Raw genomic sequence first — 22151 nt, forward strand, 5'->3', positions numbered from 1 at the left:
GGGCACCTGGGTGGCTCAGTCAGTTGAGGGTCTGCCTTAGGTTATGATCTCAGGTCCTGGGATGGAGGCATGCCCTCCTTCCCCACCCACTCAGGCTTCTGCTCAGTGGGGAACCTGCTTCTCCCTCTCCTCCCTGTCTCTCCCCCTGCTTTTTCTCTCTCTCTAGCAAATGAATAAATAAAATCTTTTTTTTTTTTTTAATGCAGATTCTTGTCCCCCACACTTACTGAGTCAGAATCTGCATTTATCAAGGTCCCTGGTGATCTGTATACACATTGAAGTTTGAGAAGTACTGCTTTAGAAGGGTGTTTTATATTAAGCTAACTTTTTAAAATTTCTGGTTATAATAATAGCAACCTTGTTTACTACTGGCTCAGCCAATTTAAACTAGGATCAACCTAATTTTTTTGTAGTGTTAGGAAGGCTTATCTCCAAACATTGTTGCCACCTTGTTTGACATATGGTTTAGGGGCACCTGCTCCGTCAATTGGTAGAGTATGCAACTCTTGATCTCAGAATCATGAATTCAAGCCCCATGATGGGTGTAGAGCTCACTTAAAAATTAATTAATTAACTAAAAAATGTGTGGTTATTAATTTAGCTTAATTTTGGGCTTTTTAAGTAGTAATCATGACACATTTGCCTATATGCCAAAATTATTAAGGTTCTCTTTAAGGGGCCTTTATTAGTTTTTAGGATGTATTTAGGGTTTGGTTTTTTTAATTGTCTTTTGAAAGTGAATTAGATATAGGAACTAAACAATACAGATTTCCAACCAGATTGTTAGGGTTTGCATCCTGGCCACTCATCTTACTACCTTTGTGTCAAGTTACTGAACTCCCATATCCTATTTTTTCTTTATCAATTGTAGAAAATTAGACTACCAATCTTATGGAGTTGTTAGGATTACATGAGTTATTATATGTGATTTCTGATCTTTATGTAGTTATCTCTTCATTATATGTTCTAGTAAAAGAAGATAGATATATTAATCTAAAACAGTTTGAGCAAAATGTATGAAAGTTGCATATATTGCAGTGTTTCCGTACTGTATTGCAGTGTAGCCACCTCTCCAGGAATCTTGGAGTCATTCTTCATTCCCCTCATCACCCAGTATTTCCTTTCCCTTCCATCTGTGCTCCTACTGACTTGGTCTGTAGAGGCTTTCATCGTCTCACTTGCATTAGTGATTTTTTGCAGTAGCTTCTAACTTGGTCCTCCAGTCCCGTCCTCAGCATTACTAACAGTGTTGTTCTGATACAGTGTCCTACCTGAAAGCTGTTACTGATTCTCTTCTAGCCCAGCATGGTGGGTTCCTTCTCAGTAAAATGTGGTGGGTAGGGCGGGTTAATAATATAATGTATTTCTGGATAATAGAAATTCAGTAAGTGGTAGTTAATATTATCTTTTTAAAGTGTGACAGTTTTTGGTTATCTTTCTGAAACTCTTCAAACATTTATGTTAAAATTAATATGTGGTTCATAAATATATCACTGGGTAGGGAAACTTAGAGATGAACTTAGTGTCAGGAAAAGGCAGTTTGGAATTAAAATTAATGCAATGAATTAACGATTGAATACCGAAATGAAGAATAATAGCACTTAATTTCTGTTGTCTGTCTTCAGTTAATATATTTATTTATTAAAGAAATTTGTGAGTCTGTACACAGTTTTTTATTATGCTTTGTAGAGGGGACATGTATATTTACCATCAGTTGACATGAAATTCCAAGTCTTCTTGTTAACTCCATTTAGAGTTGACATAAACATAACATAAACATTATGTTTTCCTTAAGGAAAAAACTGGGACAAATTTGGGCATATTCCTACTAATCTTATTTCTAACAGTAGAGACTTAAAATTCAAAGAATATAAAGAAATTTATCTTCTTTCTTAGTCTAACCAATAATTATTATATTTGTTGCTTAGAAAAAGCAGAGAGATCTTGCTAAAATGAGAAAATGTCTCAGACCAGAAGAACTGACAAACCAGATGAACCAAATAGAAATAAGCATGCAACATGAACAGCTGGAAGAAAGCTTTCAGGAACTTGTGGAAGATTACCGACGTGTTCTTGAACGCCTCGCTCAAGAGTAGAGATTATTTGGCTCTGTACAGGAAGTTTGCAAATTTCTGTACATTGTGTTATGGAAAATCTGATGATGACTTTAATTTTAAAATCTTGTAACATTTACTTACATTAAAAGTTATCTATCTTATCTTTAGTTGAATATTTTCTTTTGGAGAGATTGTATATTTTAAAATACTGTTTAGAGTCTATGAGCATATATTACATTTTAAAAAAATATATAGCTTCTGAAATATCACTGCAATCGCTTCCCTTCTTAACAGTATAATAAATGTTTAGTTGTGATATGCTAACGTGTGATGATATGATTCTTAAATACTTATGATAAACTTTTTGGTCTTGTTAAAAAAAACTTCAGGTTTTCACATCGTGTAATATCCTCTAGGTCCCTTCACGTCACAAATGGCTTTTAGGCTTTCATTATCATTCCTCCCATTTTTTGCTTTTAAGATTTTATACCTGGCACCTTTAAACACATTTCTTTAAGGTTTTCCCTAGTAATCTTGTTTTTCCTGTGTGGTTTCTCCAAATAAGAAATATTCTTAGTATAGATTTGTTTGTAATGCCAATATGTTTGATATCACATATTAATTGAGGATAATTTAGGAAGTTAGCATAAATGTATAAATAAAATTTTGAAAAAGAAGTTAGCCTAAATATTTTATAAATAATGTAAAATAATAAATCAGTTTATAAAAATCAATTTATACACCATTATTGAAATATATCTTGTGTAAAACGAGGTGTATATGTGTTGTGATTTGTTACAAGGTTCTGAAGATGTTGAAGTCCAACAGGAAAACAACCCAAAGTAATGATAAATTGTTTACTATAATCTTACTTTATTTTTATTAGAGTATAAATAAATTGCTTGATATGGAACCATTAAAAGTAAAAGCCTCATGTTTATAATGTGTGCCAGTAAGTGAGGTATTGCAGAACATCAAAAATGGGATATAAGCTGAACTTGACTTTTATTATTTTTTATTTTAAAAGATTTTATTTATTTGTCAGTGAGAGCACAAACAGGGGGAGAGGCAGGCAGAAGAAGAACATACTCCCTGCTGGGTGGCTCAGTTGGTTAAGCTTTCCATTTAGGGCATGAACGTTACTTTTAAAATCTGATTTGTTCAATGCTTGTGGCAAAATCCCAACTTGGATAAGCACTATCCTGTCCTGAGATCAGCTTTCCATCAGTAAAACCTGTCAGACACAGGAGAAGCAAAGTAACTTGTCCCCTTTGGACGCAAAATAGCCATGGCCAGTGGCACACCAATGGCACTAAGCCAAGCCCCCTTCCAGGGTGTTGGAAAAGTTTTAGTCTCCCCTCAAAAGCTTCTATATATAGATGAAACTTGAATTTCTGAAAGTGTATATGTACATTATTTGTTCAGATAGAATGAACTAGTTCAGTTAAAATCCTTTCTGAGGGGCACCTGGGTGGCTCAGTGGGTTAATAAAGCCTCTGCTTTTGGCTCAGGTCATGATCCCAAGGTCCTGGGATTGAACCCCGCATTGGGCTCTCTGCTCGGCAGAGAGCCTGCTTCCACCTCTATCTGCCTGCCTCTCTGCCTACTTGTGATCTCTGCCTGTCAAATAAATAAATAAAATCTTTAAAAAAAAAATCCTTTCTGAAAATATATGAAAGCAATTTGCTTTCCATCTAAATTAGCTAAATTAAAAATTTTTTATTAAAAATTCACATTTGATACCTCAAAATGAGCTCCAAGGGAGGGGGTGGACAGTACAGTCTAAACAAATTATCTTTCAACATATTTTTGATATAGAAACCAGAAAAAGTCAGTGGAATACCAATTTCTATACTTTTTTAAAAAGCAATGTTCAATGATCCGTTTTTGAATAAAAATCTGGTTTAACATTAATCTTTGGGACTTGAAAGGCTGTACCTTCATTTGGATTTAGAAGGATGAAAATGTGATAGACCCATATCTTGTGTGGTATAATTAAATATCAGAATGAGCGTGTAGGACCATGTATGAATCCAACACAGCCACCTTCTAGGTCCTGGGATCACTTTCCACCCTCCAGTAGTAGCCTTCACCCATTTTATCATCCACATACCGATCTGTATTTATTTGTGGCCTTTACTTTTTTCACTGACCTCCCCTGCCAATCACCCTTAATTTTTTCTGTGTCCTCCAAATTGCATTTTCTCTGCATGTAAGAACATGATTGCTTTCTGAGCATCAGTTTTTCATCTGTAAAATGAGGTACTAGAATTATCTCTAGGCTTCCTCCCTGTTCTAAGATACATGTTTATGCTTTTCATCTTTTGTTCTCATTCTAAATGCTTTCATACTAAAATGTGAGTGTAGATGTGGTATATATCTAAAGGCATTTTTGTAAGTCATTCAGATTTCATAGTTTATATGTGAGTTAGCGTGAGAGGAAAAAAACAAAACACTATATGTCCCTGATTGTCTCCAAATTGCCAGGGCAGGGCCCCAGCTTGCTGCATCAGAACCTTATCCCGAAAATTTATCTCATCCACTGCCATCCTTGCCTACTAGAGGAAAGTGGACAGCAAAGCCCCCAACACTGTATCAGAGAATGATTAGAATCATAGACCTTAGAGGTCAAATGATGTAATTCCTTAAACTCAATCTTAAATTCTTTTTATCTGAATTTAAAAGTCTGTTTAATAGTATTAAATATTGATTAAATAACAAAGTGCCCATAATTCTTCCTTTAAAAAAAAAAAAGATTTATTTATTAGAGAGAACACAAACTTGGGAGGGGCAAAGGGAGTATCCTCAAAATCCTCATGCAGAACTCAATCCCAGAATCCTGAGATCATGACCTGAGCTGAAATCAAGAGTCAGGACACTTAACCAATTGAACCACCCAGTTGCTCCCATAATTTTTCCTTCTGAATAAAATTATTTTACATTCATATAGTATGTATATTTACATTAAACATACCAGTGGATTTAACGTGTTTAAAATGTTCTTGTAACAGATGAACAATATTTCATATTGATACTCCCATAATAAACTATTTACTTATATTTTTTATTATAACATTCAAATGAATTAATGTCTTTGTATGTGTATATATATTATATATATATAATATATATATACACATTTATCTTTTCATCTGTTAAATCATTTCCTTAAGATAAATTCCTGGAAAATGCAGTTACTGAGTCAAAGGGCAAGAATATCTCTATGACTCAGTTATTCAAACAAGCCATATTTTCCAGAATAGCTTATAAATTACTAACATATGAATGTTAGTTCATTCATATGAATGAACTAGTTTTAACAGAATTTCAGTGGCATGGGATATTGATTTTGTTGTTTCAATAGTATAGAATCTCAAATCTATATTTCTTTTGCTTAATGGGAAGACTGAATATTCTTGTTTTTTCTTGTGTTTTTTTTTTAAGATTTTATTTATTTTTTTGACAGAGACACAGCGGGAGAGGAAACAGAAGCAGGGGGAGTGGAAGAGGGAGATGCAGGCTTCCCACTGAGCAGGGAGCCTGATGCAGGGCTCAATCCCAGGACCCTGGATCATGACCTGAGCTGAAGGCAGACGCTTAACGACTGAGACACCCAGGCACCCCTATTCTTCCATTTTTTAAATGAAATTTTTCCTAATATGAACTATCCATTTGATTCTTTAAAAATTTATATTTTGGGATCTACACTCTCACTTTATAGATGGACAATAGATCGAGAGTTTCACTTGCATAAGGTCACATATAAATTTATTGCAAAGTCAGGCTATCCCCTGGGCTTCTGACTTCTCCATCTTATTTTCTATCAAGTAGGCTAACCAAGTCATAAGCATGCCCACTAAGCTCTTTGTAAGAGGGACTTTTTTCCATTTGCACCTGGAAAACACCTCACTTACATGACATTCACCCTAGGCACCAGACAAATACCCTAACTGTCCTCTTGTTTTTATAACCATAGAGGAGCAGGTATTAGGAAAAGGATGTTTGGTTATGACTAAAAGTAATGGTGCCTCATTTGAAGTACAGCTTGAAGTTCCTCATTTCCTCTCAACAATTTCAAGCTTTCAACATCCATACATTTCCTGTTTCCATATTCTTTCATATCTTTATTATAATACATATTTCATTCTCCCTTGCATTAAGTGTTACAGTGGGGTTATGCAGTGCATTTACTCATTGATTTGGGTATATATATATAACAAGTAGTATGCACGTAGTACAAAATTGCAAAAGGGCATACAATAAAAAGTTCCCCACCCTAGTCCTCCAGAAACAATCCCCTGTTCCTAATAATTTGTATATATATAGATGCATAAATGAGCACATATGTATATATCTTTTATTTTACATATTGTAACCTACATATATTGTTAGCTCTAAGTTGCTTTTTTTTTTTTTTTTAAGATTTATTTATGGTGGGGGCGGGTACATGTGAGCAGAGGTAGAGACAGAAGGAGAGGGAAAGAAAAGCAGATTCTCCACTGAGCACGAAGCCAGATACAGGGCTCAATCTCTCAACACTGAGATCATGACCCGAGCCAAAATCAAGAGTTAAAGACTTAACCAACTGAGTCACCCAGGCACCCCTGTAACTTGCTTTTTAAGTGATATATCTTGGGACACCTCGGTGGCTCAGTCAGTTAAGCAACCGGCTCTTGATTGCCACTCAGGTCATGATCTCGGGGTCCTGGGATAGAGCCCCATCTCAGGCTCCAGGCTTAGTGGGGAGTTTGCTTGAGATTCTTTCCCTCTGCCCCCCTCCCTACTTGCATGCTCTCTTTCTAAATAAATAAATATTTTTGAAAAATAAAAAAACCTGATATATCTTGGAGATCATTAATGCTGTCTTGTTTAATGGCTGCACAGTATTCCGTTGTATGGATATATCATAAGTCACTTTACCGGTCCCCTATTATTTAAGTGGTTTCCAATATTTTCCATTACAAACGTACTGCAATGCCTATTCCTATACAGAGGCAAGTACACCTACACACTGAAACCTTAGAAATAATATCTTTATTCTGATCTCATCTTTCTAGTGACTACACTACATTTACAACAGTCAAATGAACATGAATGAAGGTTACAGAGCTTGAACTGTACCCATGTGGAATAAAGTATGCATACTGGACTAATCCCACCATCCTCATCCACAGCTAGAAATATGAATTATCTTTAAGTCACATGAGTTGAATGCTTAGGCATATGCTCCTCTTTGTTTATTCCTCTAGTCTTGCTTAGCTCTTCTCAAAACTTATCATCCAGAAGAATTGCTGTCCAGCAGGGTTTCTTAGTGTCAGCACTACTGACATTTTGGGCCAGATCATTCTTTGTTGTGTGGGGCTGGCCCATGTACTGTGAGGTACTAGATGCCATTAGCACTACCCTTGTCTCCAGATGTAACAACCAAATACATTTAGACATTGTCACATGTCCTCCGGAGGACAAAATCACCCTTGGTTGAGAACCACTGCTATTTAGAATTGAATATTCATCCATGTTAGGCACTATTTTTTATTATGCACCACAGACACTGTACAAAGGTCAAAATGAGTCAGAGTACTTGATGAGAAGCTGCTTCCACCTGGTTTCCACCCAGTCACTCAGTTCACTTCTCCAGAGGCAGTTACTTTTACCAGTCTCTCTCGTGTCCCTCGGAGTTAATGATCAGTCTGCAAATAACTGTAATTTTTTGTCTTATCACAAATGCTGCTATACCATATGCAGTACTCGGAATGTTTTCCAGCTAAATTTTTTTTTTTTTTAAAGATTCATTTATTTGACAGATAGAGACCACAAGCAGGCAGAGAGGCAGGCAGAGAGAGAGAGAGAGAGAGAGAGAGGAGGAAGCAGGCTCCCCGCCAAGCAGAGAGCCCGATGCGGGGCTCGATCCCAGGACCCTGAGATCATGACCTGAGCTGAAGGCAGAGGCTTTAACCCGCTGAGCCACCCAGGCGCCCCTCCAGTTAAATTTAACTCATTTTTTTAGTACATATTAGAAAACTTCAACTTTAAACACCTTGATTCTAAACAGCTGTTTGGTATTTCATAATATGATTTCAGTGTGTTTAATCCAATCCCATATTAACAGACATCTGGGTTGTTTCCCATCTTCCGCTCTTACAAGCAGAGCTGCGGTGAATATTCTTGTGTATACTCCCAGTTTGTACATGTGGGAGTATGTATGCACGATGGGGATGGAATCACTGAGTGAAAGGGTGTGGACATTTTACATTTTGGTAGATTGAATACATATTTGACACAGTAAAGAAATTTGAATATGGATTCTATATTAGGTGAGATGGGATTTTGCATTGTTGTGATAACGATATTGTGATTGTGTAGGAAATTGTCTTTATTCCTAAGGAGTACATGCTGAAGTATTTAGGAGCAGAGTCATAGTGTCTGCAACTTACATGAAAATGGTCCAGAAAAAAAGTATGTACAGGAGTGATACATATCCTTACATACCCACATGCATATAGACAAATGTATGTACAGAAACAGAAAGCAAATGTGCCCCAAATTTTTAAATTATTGAATCTAGGGCACCTGGGTGGTTCAGTCGGTTAAGTGACTGCCTTGGGCTCAGGTCATGATCCTGGGGTCCTGGGATCCAGTCCTGCACCAGGTTCCCTGCTCTGCGGGGAGCCTGCTTCTCCCTCTCCCTCTGCCTACCACTCCTGCTGCTTGTGCTCTCGCTCTCTCTCTCATTCTGTCAAATAAATAAAAAGGAAAGTCACTTTAAAAATAAATAAATTATTGAATGTAGGTGGAAGATATATACAGGTGTTCACTATATATATGATTCTTCAACCTTTCTGTATTAGATTTGCAAAATAAAAATTGGGAAAGAAAAGTTATTGCATGCATGAAACAAAAACATACGGTGAAAAAGAAACACTGAATAAAAAAGAGCTTTTGGAAATTTAAAATAAATATTCTAATTCAAGAAGCAGAAATGTGGGTCATAATGTTGAAGAAATTTCCTAGGACATCGAAAAGAGAAAAAATGAGAGAAAAGATAAATCAATGTGGGAATTCTGATAGCCAGCTTATTTTCATTTCAGAGAGGAAAAGAAAACCAGAACATTATCAAAAAAGGGAGGATAACTCCTGAGTTGAGGAAATGAATCTTCAAATTAGAAGCACAATGAAGGCCAAACAAGGTTAAACCACCATCACTAATATTTATTGAGCACTTACTATCTGTGAAACACTTGAATCGGTCCTGTCAGTTCTCACAACAACCCTCAGAGGCACATGGTAAGTAATCTCCTCAGGTGAGGCCTGGGGAGATAATTTCGTCCAATATCACAGAGGAAGTGACAGAGCTAGGATTTTAGTACAGGCAGTCTAATTCCCTTGGGTTCTTTACTACACCACTTACTTAAAAAAACCCACATATTGACTAAATTATTAAATTCCAAAACACTGAGCATAAAAAAAGATCCCAAATGCTTTCTGAGGGCAAGACAAGTCACCTGGGGAAGCGGGGGCATTTAAATAGCATTAGACTTCACATCAAGCATTCTCCATGCTGGGGTGCCTGAGTGGCTCAGTGGGTTAAAGCTTCTGCCTTCAGCTCAAGTCATGATCCCAGGGTCGTGGGATCGAGCCCCGCATCAGACTCTCTGCTCAGCGGGGAGCCCTTCTCTCTCTCTGCCTACCTCTCTGCCTACTTGTGATCTCTGTCAAATAAATAAATAAAATCTTAAAAAAAAAAAGCATACTCCATGCTAAAAGACAATGGAACAATGTCTTCAAAATATAGAATCCTATACCCAAACTATCAATCAAACGTGAGAGTAAAATAAAGATGGTTTTGGGAATCTAAGAAACTGAGAACTTACATCACACACTTTCTGATGAAGTTACTTGTAGATCTAGTTTAGCAGCATGAAGGTGAATCAAAGAGCATGTTAAGATGTGGAGTATGTGAGATGATAAAACTCATCTGATTCCAATAAAAAGAAATCTGAGGATGGCAACTGAATAATATCTCTAAAAGCAATTGGTCCAGATTATAATAGAAGACTATGAACTCAAGGGAAAAAATATACATATATATATGAAAGTCAGACTCCAAACATCATAAACTGTGGTTGGCATGGCTTTGAGCAGTAACTAGAAAAAAACCGGTTGAGCCCAGTCAGACTGGGAAAGGGTAGGATGGGAGACTATCCCTTTTCATTGCAACCATTGTTGTAACTGCATGTTTTTAAAAACTATGTGTGGGGCACCTGGGTGGCTCCCCCACCCAGGGTTAAAGCCTCTGCCTTCGGCTTGGGTCACGATCCCAGGGTCCTGGGATTGAGCCCCGCATCGGGCTTGCCGCTTGGTGGGGAGCCTGCTTCCCCCTCTTTCTCTCTGCCTGCCTCTCTGCCTACTTGTGATCTCTGTCAAATAAATAAATAAAATCTTTTAAAAAATTAATAAAAACTATGTGTTACTTTGATACGAAATTTTATTTAAATACTACCACTATATTGTTCAGCAAGTAACACTGAACATATATTGTTGTCAAATAAAAGATAACTAAAACATGTAAGTTTTAAAAATAGGTTTACCTGACGTAGGCAAGTGGCACCTTTAAACAGTGAGACTGTGCTCAGCCTGACTTCCACAAAGCAAAACTTGCCAAAAGAAAAGTTAATGAAGAGCTTTCTTTAATTAAAAAAAGTGAACCAAAAAAAAAAAAAAGAAAAAACACAATATTTAATTATTTTCTTTGGAAACCGATTCTCAATGGGACCATAGTTTACCACACTCCTTATTTGGCTACCAAAAGAAACTTGACCCCCTAGTGCAATGAATCAACAGACACCACATAGAAAACCACAGCTTTAGAAATTTTCATTTCTTAATTTTAGGGCCTTTCCGTTAGCCCTGTAAAAAAAACTATTTTTTAAGATCTCCAGTGTTGTAACGTACACAGGCTGGAAAAGGGTTGTGTCTTCTCTCCCATGACCTCTCCCTGGGCCTCACTGTCTTGATCTTCGTGCTGGAAGGGGTGGGTTTAGGGCTGGGTTAGATGGTCTTTGAAGCCTTTTCCAGGTCTTCAACTGTATTCTCTCTCTTCGAACTTAATAAAAGACCAGTTGGAAAACGTGCTTTGGGTAGACTCTCCGTTCACCTGGACAGTTCTTTAGATTTTTTAATTAATAATTTTGGCAGGTGAATCCGTGCGGCAGTCATGGGCTGCGCAGTTTGTTTGCCTCGCTCTCTGAATCCCCCTTTGTGAAGGCCGCGGGGGCCACCACAGTGAGGCTTGTTTGCTGTCTGTTCCTCGAGCAGCTGCTGCTTTTCTTCCTTTATCCTTTATCAAGCAAGAGAGAATGCAGGGATGTTTGTGTGTGCTTCAGAGGAGGAAAATGCTCTCCAGACAGGTTGTTCTCTGGGTTAAAGTGGATGGAGTGAGCACCGAGGAGCTATAGCTCAATGGGGAGAGAGGTCGAGGCAGCATCTGCCCCCCCTGTTTGTTTCGACACTTTCAGTCTTGCATAGAGAACGGTGTTGAGTGAGAGGCGAGCAGAAGTTAAGAAACTGCTTAGTTTCTCAGGCAGTCTGGGGGGGTGGAGGCGGGGAGTGGGATGGGAGAAGGGGACATCCAGCTAGTTTTCTTTTTCTATTATTAAAGCCCTTGCCATTTCATCATCTCCGCTTTGGAGAATCTTACCGCAGTGTGTTTTGCAGAGCCGCTAATGGACCCAGGAGTACTGTGTCCTGCTTACGGTAAGAAATATCAAAATTCCCAATATTTTCAGCCTGTGACATTCATGGTCAAACTGCGGTCTCTATGAACTGGTTTCACGCAATCCTGGTTTTGCTCAAACACACGAAGCATGATAGAGCAAACAGAACCATAAAGCCAGTAAAAGAATATACAAAGATGGAAAGATAGGAGATGGTAACCGGGAGTGTACCATCACTTTGGGAAGGAAAGAAACAAACCAGTAAGTAACGTTAGAGAAGGGTGGAAACAAAGAAATGGGAACAAGAGCAGACTGGGGGCAAAGGGAAGAGAGATGGCGCAGTAGACTGCAATAAGGCCCCAGGTAGCAGTGGGCATTCCTGGGCGTCTGTGTATGGTTTGCCTGGTCTGCTCTCTGGGACCCCGCACAGATGTGTGACTGGTCATGGTAACGATAGGTTTCTTCTCTTAGAAAGTCCAGTCAATGGTACATAGAATAAACGGTACAATGGTGCATAGAATAAAAACTCTGGCTGAATATACATCAACCTGCTGTATTCAATACTGATTACCTGGACAAAGCTTTTCTGGGGGACTTCTACTTTCTATAGTATACATTTTGGTATTTCTAAGTGTTTTCATTTTTTTAAGATTTTATTTATTTATTTGAGAGGGAGAAAGTGAGAGACAGCATGAGAGGGTAGGTCAGAGGGAGAAGCAGACTCCCCATAGAGCTGGGAGCCGGATGCGGGACTCGATCCCGGGACTCCGGGATCATGACCTGAGCCGAAGGCAGTCGCTTAACCAACTGAGCCACCCAGGCGCCCTATTTTTATTTTTTTAAAGATTTTCTGTATTTATTTGAGAGAGAGAGAATGAGCATGAGTGGGGAAGAGGAACAGAGAGAAAGGGAGAAGCAGGCTCCCCGCTAAGCAGGGAACCTGATGCAGGGCTCGATCCCACGACTCTGGGATCATGACCTGAGCCAAAGACAGATGTTTAACTGACTGAGCCACCCAGGCACTCCTTTAAGTGTTTTTAAAGAGCACATATTACATACTTCAATAAACAGAAAAAACAAAACAAAAAACCAGACTTTTTAAAAAGTTCCAATAAGGAGATCAAGAGCATTTTCCTTGTGGATTACAGATGCTAAAGAAAGAATTATATCCCTTTCTCTCACCTTCAACTTCACAGGAAGTGAAACGGATTAAACAGGTTCTAATTTCCTGGAAGCTTATCTAATTAGGGTTCAGCATTTTTCTCAGGTCTTGGCAGCCAAGGATAGCCAGACTCTATAACCCTTCACCCCTGGAGTTGTTCCTATTGGCTAATTCTCTCAAGGGTATTTGGTCCTTTTTTTTTTTTTTTTTTGACAGAGAGAGATCACAAGTAGGCAGAGAGGCAGGCAGAGAGAGAGAGGGGGAAGCAGGCTCCCTGCTGAGCAGAGAGCCCGATGTGGGACTTGATCCCAAGACCCTGAGATCATGACCTGGGCCGAAGGCAGCGGCTTAACCCACTAAGCCACCCAGGCGCCCCTATTTGGTCCTTTTTTATGGACAATCTTGTGAACATGTTAGTCTCAGCTTTCCAATTAGTTTTTTTTTTTTTTTAATTTTTAAGTACTTTCTACACCTAATATAGGGCTTGAACTCACAACCCTGAGATCAAGAGTTGCATACTCCACCCACTGAGCCAGCCAGGTGCCTTTCCAACTAGTTTCTTAAGAACAAAAATAAAATCTGGGTGCGTAGGTGGCTTAGGTGGTTGAGCTTCTGTCTTTAGCTTGGGTCATGATCCCAGGGTCCTGGGAATAAGCCCAGAGTTGGGCTCCCTGCTGAGCAGGGAACCTACCTCTCCCTCTTCCTCTGACACTCTACCTACCTGTGCTCGCTCTCTCTCTCTCTGTCAAATGGATAAATAAAATCCTTAAAAAAAAAAACCAAAACGAAAATAATATCGTCTCTTTGGAGCCAGAGTAGGCATTAAGTATTCCTATGTTGGCTGATTGTTAAATTGTCTAGTAAACTTTTTGCCTTTCTTCCTTACTCTGAAGTGTAACCATTCTCCGGAAGTGTATAAGCAGCTGCTACTTTTCCAGGGATTACTAATGGACTAGATGGCAGTCATTAAGTGTACACATTTTTATTTAGATACCATGGAGGCAAATACACACTTCTGCTTTAACTCAACTTTCCTCTGAGCCAGTTCCAAGAGATGATGTCAAAGAGGGCTTTTTTCCTCAACCTGCATAGTTTCAAAGCAAAACTTGACCGAAACAAATATTATCAGAAAACTCGGATGCATCAGTGAGTGAGATCTCGGACTACTCTCATCCTCTTCCCTGTAGCCCTCCCAGATCCTCCTTCTCTTGGCTCTTGCCACCTCTCTGTGCTCCAACAATGAACAGGCTATATGCTGAAGTAATCTTTCTTTTTTTTTTTTTTATTAACATATATTGTATTATTTGCCCCAGGGGTACAGGTCTGTGAATTGTCAGGTTTACACACTTCACAGCACTCACCAAAGCACATACCCTCCCCAATGTCCACTGAAGCATTATTTCTGCTTACAATCTTGCACAACATCTTTCAAGTCAAGAGGTTGAACCAACTTGAAATTAATACTGGCCAGACTGGGCTGGAAAGCAACAACTCCCTTGGGACAATGTTTTGGTCTTACCCTACAGCTACCTTAGTCCTGTCTGACACCATTTTACTTGACAGACTGTTCAGGAAAGTACGGCAAGCTATTTGCTGAGCCCATTTGGACCAGGTTTATAAATGGCAATAGATTCCTGACATTTTCTGAATTTCAGGGTAGGAGGGGCTCAGGTAGGACAATATTGCTCTGAGAAGGGGGTGGAACTTCGTTTCTTTTACATAGAATTTATATGACTGAGAAAATGTCATTAGACAAATCAAAAATGAGAGGGACAGGAGGGTTACATACAACTAAAGTCCTTCTCCTTTGCCCCCGGTTCCTTCTTGGTTGGCATTGCTATAGATCAAGAAAAGGGCACACACAGCAAGGAGAAATCCTCTTGATTTCTCACAACTGCCTTAGATATGGCATTACTCTTCTCAAAATACATGGAGAATCTATGCATTTTCTCTAAGGATACCCCTTGATTATTCGGTAATTTATCCATTGTTGTCTCAAATGTTGGCATAGGAAATGACCTTCTGCCAGCTAGTTGGTTAAGAGTGCCTTAGAAATTTTCCACCTGAACAGATAATCATTTGAAGCTGGACCCTAACTTTACAGGGGTCCAATGAGCTGCTGTTTTATGTTTAGGGATGTTTATGCAGGACTCCTGGTTCCTGGAAAGAATGTTCATTTGACTTAAAATATGTAAATAAATAAAAGTATTTCCTCAAACTAAAATCAGATAAATCAGATGGCAGGATTGGAAATATTCTTCTCAAGCCGTAGAGTAAAATGCTGAGAAATGATCCTGAAATCAAATCAAAAGGCAAAATTCTCCAATTTGAGAAGGAAGGTCAGGAAGGGTGAATGAAGGCAACTCAGGCTAGATGACAGTCTTGCTGAAGCTGTCCAGGACCTAGCATACCAGTTACCCTCAGCAGGCCATAGAATCTGCTTTGTGCCCAGTAAGAAATACTGCATTTTTCAAGTTAGTTTTACAATGTGTTCATATATTCTTCTATAGATATGTAAGCATCTTAGTATAGTTGTTGTTTTTTTTTTTTAGGTATCTTGCATTGTAGGTAATCCTAATAAGTATTTAAAAATCTAAACTTGTAAAACAAGTTACAGGATGATGTTTTACAAAACAAAATTTATTTTTTAAGAGATTTACTTCATCTTGCATAATCTCCTAGAGGATTTAAAACATGTGAATTTGAATTACGAATTCAATACATATATTACAGAAACCAATATAATTTAAATTTGATTACAAACTATATACAACTTTTGAAAAAGTTATATAGTATAAATCTATAATAAAATATCATTAAGTAGAAGAAGGAAAAACTGACTTCAAAAATATGAATATCAGAATTTATTTCTGATTTATTTCTCTTATAAAAGATAAAAAGATTTTTTTTAGATAAAAAGATTTTAAAAGGTGCTAATAAGACATGAACTTAGGTAAAAAATAAAAAGGTAAAAGACCTATAAAACAATAATGAATCACAATTAATAAAAATATTTTAACATTAAAGAATGAATTTTTGGACACAGAAACTGAAGGTATTAAGAAGTTATCCTTTATTTCTTGAATTCTGGCTTTGAAAAACTACTCAACTTTGTATTCAAGAATCCCAAGTACAGAATCTGAATATTGGTGGGCGTTCAAATCATTGAAGTACCACAGTGTAATTAACCTTCCTTTCACAGGCAGGAAGATGCAGAAATGGAGTAGAGAAGTGAGTCAGTAGTGGTTATTCATCTAAATGAAAGCATTCTGATGCCCTGACTCTCCAGGATCACAGAATGCTAGAATCTCAAAGGATCTCAGATGTTGCTGGTCTAGCCTTTTATCCTACTGGTCAGTATGCATTTATGGCATAAACTGATGATTTGGGAGGACACACGCTGGCAACCTTTAATTCTTCTAATGTCAGGGAGATATTGTATGAGATAAGCCAAGTAAGAGGTCAGTGGGTGAGCTGCGTAACCTGTGCAAGTTCCTATCTGTGTCATTTCTAGCTCATCCTAGATACCCGCATTCTATGCCAAACTTATTAGGCATTTTCTCCCTGGATTCCACTATAGTGGGGCCACCTGCGTCCACACAGTGCTTCCCTTTCCTTCTCCTTGTGGTTGCAGGAGAACAGAACAGATTCACCATTTTCAAAAGCTCTCTCCCTGGAACTGATCTAAGTTTGAAAAAGGTAGAGCTTGACATAACCTGTGGCAGTGCTTTTCATTCTCAACCTTACACATCTTATTTACCTCGGCGGAAAACATTATTTCTCTTTATCTTTCAAGGTGACCCAAAAGCATCCAAAACTGGGTCTCCAAGAAGTATAGCACGTGTCCCCCAAGGAACTGCCACAATTCATTCTTTAAAAGTAAAAGTATCAAAAGTATGTAGTCATTAAAAAGAATGAGTTTGAACTAAGATTTGATGTTTATAGTGAGTGCAAAAAGCATGTCCTAACAGTAAGGATGTGAGTTTTAAATACTTAACATATTTGCCTGTAAAAGGCACGGAATGATGTACACAGTGGCTGACTGGAAAGTAGGATTGTGGTGTGCAGAGAGGGTTAGGAAGGGGACATAGGCTTTTTTCCTTTATTCATTTCTGAATTGTCTGGATGTTTCATTAAGTGTGTACTTAAATTCTTAAAAATTAATTAGGAACACCACGCACAATCACCAAGGATCCTTATCAGTCTTTACTGCATCAAGTCTGGGAAACCGGTAAATCCTTGGTTTGGCTGGTTCCGTGGAGAGCTGAATTCCTTCACCAGACATTCCTTAAATACTAGGTACCAAGATCAATCATATCTGGTCTATGACAGGATGGAAATCTGCCCCAAAATGCAGCTAAGAGGAAAAGTGGATTTGGTAAGAATGGGCACCGTCATCACTAGGGATACAACAGCACCCTCACTTGGCTCATGATTGGCCTTCTGTAGGCTTCATCTTTCGGCAGCGCCACTGGCAGACGTCATCCTCTCATTCTTAAAAGTCAAATTTAGGACTAAGACTCCAGTTAATATCGTTGAGCGGGAAGTGTCCTTGGGGAAAGAGAAGTCCCCGGAACAGATCCACTGGGGTACCCAGAATTGATTTTGCAGCTGCACAGAGATTCTCGTCTTGTCTGGAGTCTCTGCTGAGTAATGTAATTTCTGGGACAGCAAAGGGGCAGCTAGTGACTTTGAACCAAATTTTACCTTTCAACTCAATCCAGGGAAATTGCAACAGAGTGGCCGACGATGCAAAGTGCTATGTTGAACGCTAGATTGTGCTTTATTTTTTTCCTCCCGACTTCACGTTTCCATGCACCAAAATGTTGATGCTACAAATATTGGATGCCACGCTTACCTGACAGGCTTCTTCCATCCCACCTGGGCGCAGGGGCTCTGAGCGAGCGCGCGAACCGTGGCTGGAGCCCGCCTCTCGCGGCCGGAGCGGGCTCGGCGGGCCGTCAGTGCCGGAGCCGCTTCGCTGCCGGGACTCCCGCAGTCAGCCCCCCGCGCGCACGCGCGCTCCCCCGGGGCGGCCCCGGCGCCTCCAGTTTTCGGCAGGGCTGCGACTGGACAGTTCCTGCGGGCGGGGCGGGGCGGGACGGGAAGGCTAAGGAGTGCTCCGCGACCACGTGATCGGCGTTAACATGGCGGCGCCCAGCGGCGTCCACCTGCTCGTCCGCAGAGGTAAGCACCTGGAGAACAGTCCCGCGGGGTTTTGCTTGGTAGCTCGCTCGCTAAGCACCCGGGTTCAAGGGGGTTACACCCCCGCGCTCAAACATTTCGGCGCACACGGATGTAACTTTCAGTTGTACCGATACACGCAGACACACAGGCTGACACAGGGACACGCCGCAGGAACAGACACATTTATTCACTCGTCATTTGCCTGGACGGCGTCACTGCGTGGCATCTATTCACAGTCACTTCTTGAGGTTTATGGGACATTGTCTGGAGTCTTCTTCCCCCACGTCAGTTGTATGATTAGTGTAGCAAACTTACTTATTTTGGCTGTGGAGAGATGAACCTACGGTAACTCGGGAATGCGCCTGGATACCCAGTTGCCACAGAGAAAGCAATTGGTGTTTGTTTTATCTATTGGCATGATACAATACGTCTTTGGGGGAAACTTGCAACATGTGATTATCCTGTTACAGTGACTTAAAGTGAAGAGGAGAAGAAATCATGCGGGAGTAGCTCTCAGTAGGTGTTACCCTTGCGTGAGTGGTGAGACTTCAGTAAATATGCAGATACTTTTGCAGGTAAATTAGGGAAATCCTTGTTAGATTTGTCCTGAATCTTGGTTAGAAAGAACTAAGAAGTTGTCTCAAGGATTGGGAAAGAAAGGAACTAACATATTTTGAGGGACTGCTTAGGTGTCAGGTATATAGGATCAGAAGCCCTGTGAGGTAAATATTATTTTCATAGTAAATAGCTACTGTTTATTAAGTGCTTTTTAAAAAAATTAACATATAATGTATTATTTGCTTCAGTGTACAAGTCTGTGAATCATCAGTCTTACACAATTCACGTCAATCACCGTAGCACGGAAGTACATGATGCGGTGTCAGGACCTCACATATGCTAGCTGCCTTTTAAAACCTAATGAGTTAGTGCGTGCTTCAGCAGCACCTATACTAAAATCGGAACGATGCAATACGGAGATTAGCGTGTAATCCCTGGGCAAGGGTGATATGCAAATTCGTAAAGCATTCCATATTTTTTGAATTAAAAATTTAAGATTATAACTAAACAAAGGAACACTACTATGAAAAGCAAATAAAACCCAATGAGTTAGGCGTTACTCCCGATTTGCGGTCGAGAAAAGTGAGGCAGAGAGGTTAAGCAGTAGGACTAAGGCTGCACAGGTTGTAAGAGGAGCCACAGGAAGATCTGAAGTGAGATACGTGCAAGAAGAAAGTGATGTAAGCAGTATTTTGGACTGGTTGGTTGGTAGAGTGGAAGTCAACGTGAGAGTGCAACCCTGTGAAAAGAGCCGCAATTTACATCTCTTAAGATCTGGGCTCCAGGCCAAATTCTGTTTACTAATCGAGTTACTTTTCTGTTTCCTCTTTTGGCAAGAAATAGTGGTGTTTAGACTTTCTTGTGTACCACAGGTAATGATGAAGAGAATCTGGGGTGATAGTCAAAGTGGAGGAGGAACCAAAACACACATGCACATGTATATTATATGTATATACACATATAAGTGTGTGTATATGTATATAATTCCCACAGATTACAGAAATAACATATTAATCTTTTTTCTTTTTTTGTCACTTATGATTTTGACAAATGGTGGTTCAGACAATCCTGGGAAAGACAGCTATAGGGAAGCCAGGTGGGGTTATTGGTTCCTATAACCCATTCCATTATATCGCACAGTGCTACAACAACTAAAAGAGGGATCTTCTGATTGGAAAAGGAACAGAAAATGTGTCATCAGGGAGAGATTTAGTGACCAGAAAAGGTCACCTTTATGGATCCTTTGTACAGGAAGGAGTGGGGAAGGCAAATAAGTGGGGCATACTTTCTCCTTTACTCCCTGGTCACTTTCATGAGCCAGTATCTCCTGGTTTGTCTTCTACCTCTCTGATTTTCCCAGACGTTCACTAGGCTCTGTTGTTGGGTTTCTAAATATTATTGTTCCCCAGGATTTTGTCCTGAACTTCCATTGCTGCTTTCTCTCCTTGTTGTCACCAAATTTATCTACCTCAATGACTGTCAAATCTAGATGATTTTTGAAAAGTTGAACAGAATGTCTGCTGGATCTGGGCACCAGCTGCAATGCCAGCTCTCTGTTCGGTATCTTTTCCTAGATGTCTCATAGGGCCCTTAAACTCAACAGGTCTAACATGGAAATGAGTATTTTTCTCCACATCTTCTTCTGGGCCTATAGACTCTATCTCCATCAATGGTATTGCCATCCAGTCAGTATCTAAGTAAAAGCATTTGAGTTCTCTTGGTCCCCACAATTTTTAAAAAATTTCTCTGTCCAGTGAGTTAGTAAATCCCACTTCTTTTTTTTTTTTAAGATATACTATTTTAAGATTTTATTTATGTATTTGACAGAGAGAAAGAGCATGCAAGCAAGGGGCAGGGGCAGAGGGAGAGGAAGAAGCAGGCTCCCTGCTGAGCAGGGAGCCCAACCCAGGGCTCAATCCCAGGACTCTGGCATCATGACCTGAGCTGAAAGCAAACACCTAACTGTCTGAGCCACCCAGGCACCCCAGTAAATCCCATCCCCCCCAGCTATTTATTTACTTACTTATTTATTTTTAATTCAAGTATAATTAACCTATAGTGTTATGTTACTTTCAGATGTACAGTATAATGATTCGACAATTCTGTACGTTACTTGGTGCATATCATGATAAGTGTACTCTTAATGCCAGTAAATCCCATTCCTTGGATCCCTCCAGTTTTCTGCATGGTCTAAGTACAAGTCTTTACCATTCCTTGGCTAGACAGGGCCTTTGTAACTGGTCTCCACCCCAAGTCCATCCTCTTCCCCACAACCACAGTTCTGTCTCTAAAATTCTGATCTGATTATGATGCTTCCCTGATGAAAAACTTCTGGGAGCTCTTCTTTGCTGTGATAAAGTCCCTTAGCATGCAAGGCCAGCTCCAGCACACTACTTAATCTTTTCAGCCTCATCTCCTGTCAGTTCCCTATCTTCATATTGCTGCTAGGGTTTACTATTGTGTGCCTCCTTAATTGTGCTCCTGCAATGTCCTTTTTCACCTGACAAACCATTCATCCCTCAAGGCCACACCTAAATGCCATCTCTCCTTTAAGCTTGCTTTCTTCTGCCCAGCCAAACTAACCCACTCTGCTTATATAGCACTTGGGGCGTACCTTTACCAGAACACTTGTCACCTGGCATCAAAGTATGTATACTTCTCTAGAAAATATTAGTTTACACCTCTGTTACACCGCTAGAGTGGGAGCTTCTTACAGGTGTGTCTTACCTTCTTTATCTGTCTCCGCAAGGCCTGGAGCACAGTGTATGGACATGGTAAGTACTCAGTTTCATAACTGAATGAAAACCCTTTCAGATTGCAACCTCCTATAGAAATATTTGTGCACAGAAGTTGTACGGTAGGCCTAAAGAATAAATATCTAAAATGTCAGTTTCTAGGACGCCTGGGTGGCTCAGTCATTAAGCATCTGCCTTCGGCTCAGGTCATGATCCCAGGGTCCTGGGATCGAGCCCCCCCATCGGGCTCCCTGTTTGGAGGGAAGCCTGCTTCTCTCTCTCCTGCTTCCCCTGCTTGTGTTCCCTCTCTCACTCTCTCTCTCTGTCAAATAAATAAATAAAATCTTTTTTAAAAATGTCAGTTTCGGGGCACCTGGGTGGCTCAGTAGGTTAAAGCCTCTGCCTTCGGCTCAGGTCATGGTCCCAGGGTCCTGGGATCGAGCCCTGCATCGGGCTCTCTGCTCAGTGGGGAGCCTGCTTCTCCCTCTCTCTCTGCCTGCTACTCTGCCTACTTGTGATCTCTCTCTGTCAAATAAATAAATAAAATATTAAAAAATAAATAAAAATGTCAGTTTCCTTCACATAACAGAACTAGATAGTGAATTTTTTTTCCTTCCTCCCTTCTTCCATTTCCCCTCCCTCCCTCCCTTCCTTCCTTCCTTTCTTTTTCACTTTCTTTTTTATATTCCATCTCTCTCCAAGAATAATGTAAGACAATTTTACTTCTGTGTATCTTTTT

At 39.7% G+C, this 22151-nt stretch overlaps 3 protein-coding genes and 1 non-coding gene across 4 annotated transcripts in view; 3 read left to right on the plus strand and 1 right to left on the minus strand.

The window, feature by feature from the left end:
- The window catches only part of HAT1 (histone acetyltransferase 1), a 60995-nt gene extending 57438 nt beyond the window's left edge, over positions 1-3557 (plus strand). The window contains exon 11 of the mRNA XM_046018997.1: positions 1929-3557. Coding sequence (XP_045874953.1) covers positions 1929-2096 — 168 coding nt within the window. The 3' untranslated portion in view covers positions 2097-3557. The remainder of the gene's footprint in view (positions 1-1928) is intronic.
- Positions 1-17923, minus strand: part of SLC25A12 (solute carrier family 25 member 12) — a 199791-nt gene extending 181868 nt beyond the window's left edge. Inside the window, exon 1 of the mRNA XM_046018996.1 lies at positions 17791-17923. Coding sequence (XP_045874952.1) covers positions 17791-17808 — 18 coding nt within the window. The 5' untranslated portion in view covers positions 17809-17923. The remainder of the gene's footprint in view (positions 1-17790) is intronic.
- Positions 17924-18056: 133 nt separating this feature from the next.
- METAP1D (methionyl aminopeptidase type 1D, mitochondrial) overlaps positions 18057-22151 on the plus strand; it is an 84056-nt gene continuing 79961 nt past the window's right edge. The window contains exon 1 of the mRNA XM_046019730.1: positions 18057-18119. Coding sequence (XP_045875686.1) covers positions 18080-18119 — 40 coding nt within the window. The 5' untranslated portion in view covers positions 18057-18079. The remainder of the gene's footprint in view (positions 18120-22151) is intronic.
- LOC123951270 lies at positions 19050-19156 on the plus strand. Its single transcript, XR_006820414.1, has one exon. It is a non-coding gene; the product is annotated as a U6 spliceosomal RNA (small nuclear RNA).

This window comes from Meles meles, chromosome 9 (genome assembly GCF_922984935.1).
Source record: "Meles meles chromosome 9, mMelMel3.1 paternal haplotype, whole genome shotgun sequence".
Taxonomy (NCBI): domain Eukaryota; kingdom Metazoa; phylum Chordata; class Mammalia; order Carnivora; family Mustelidae; genus Meles; species Meles meles.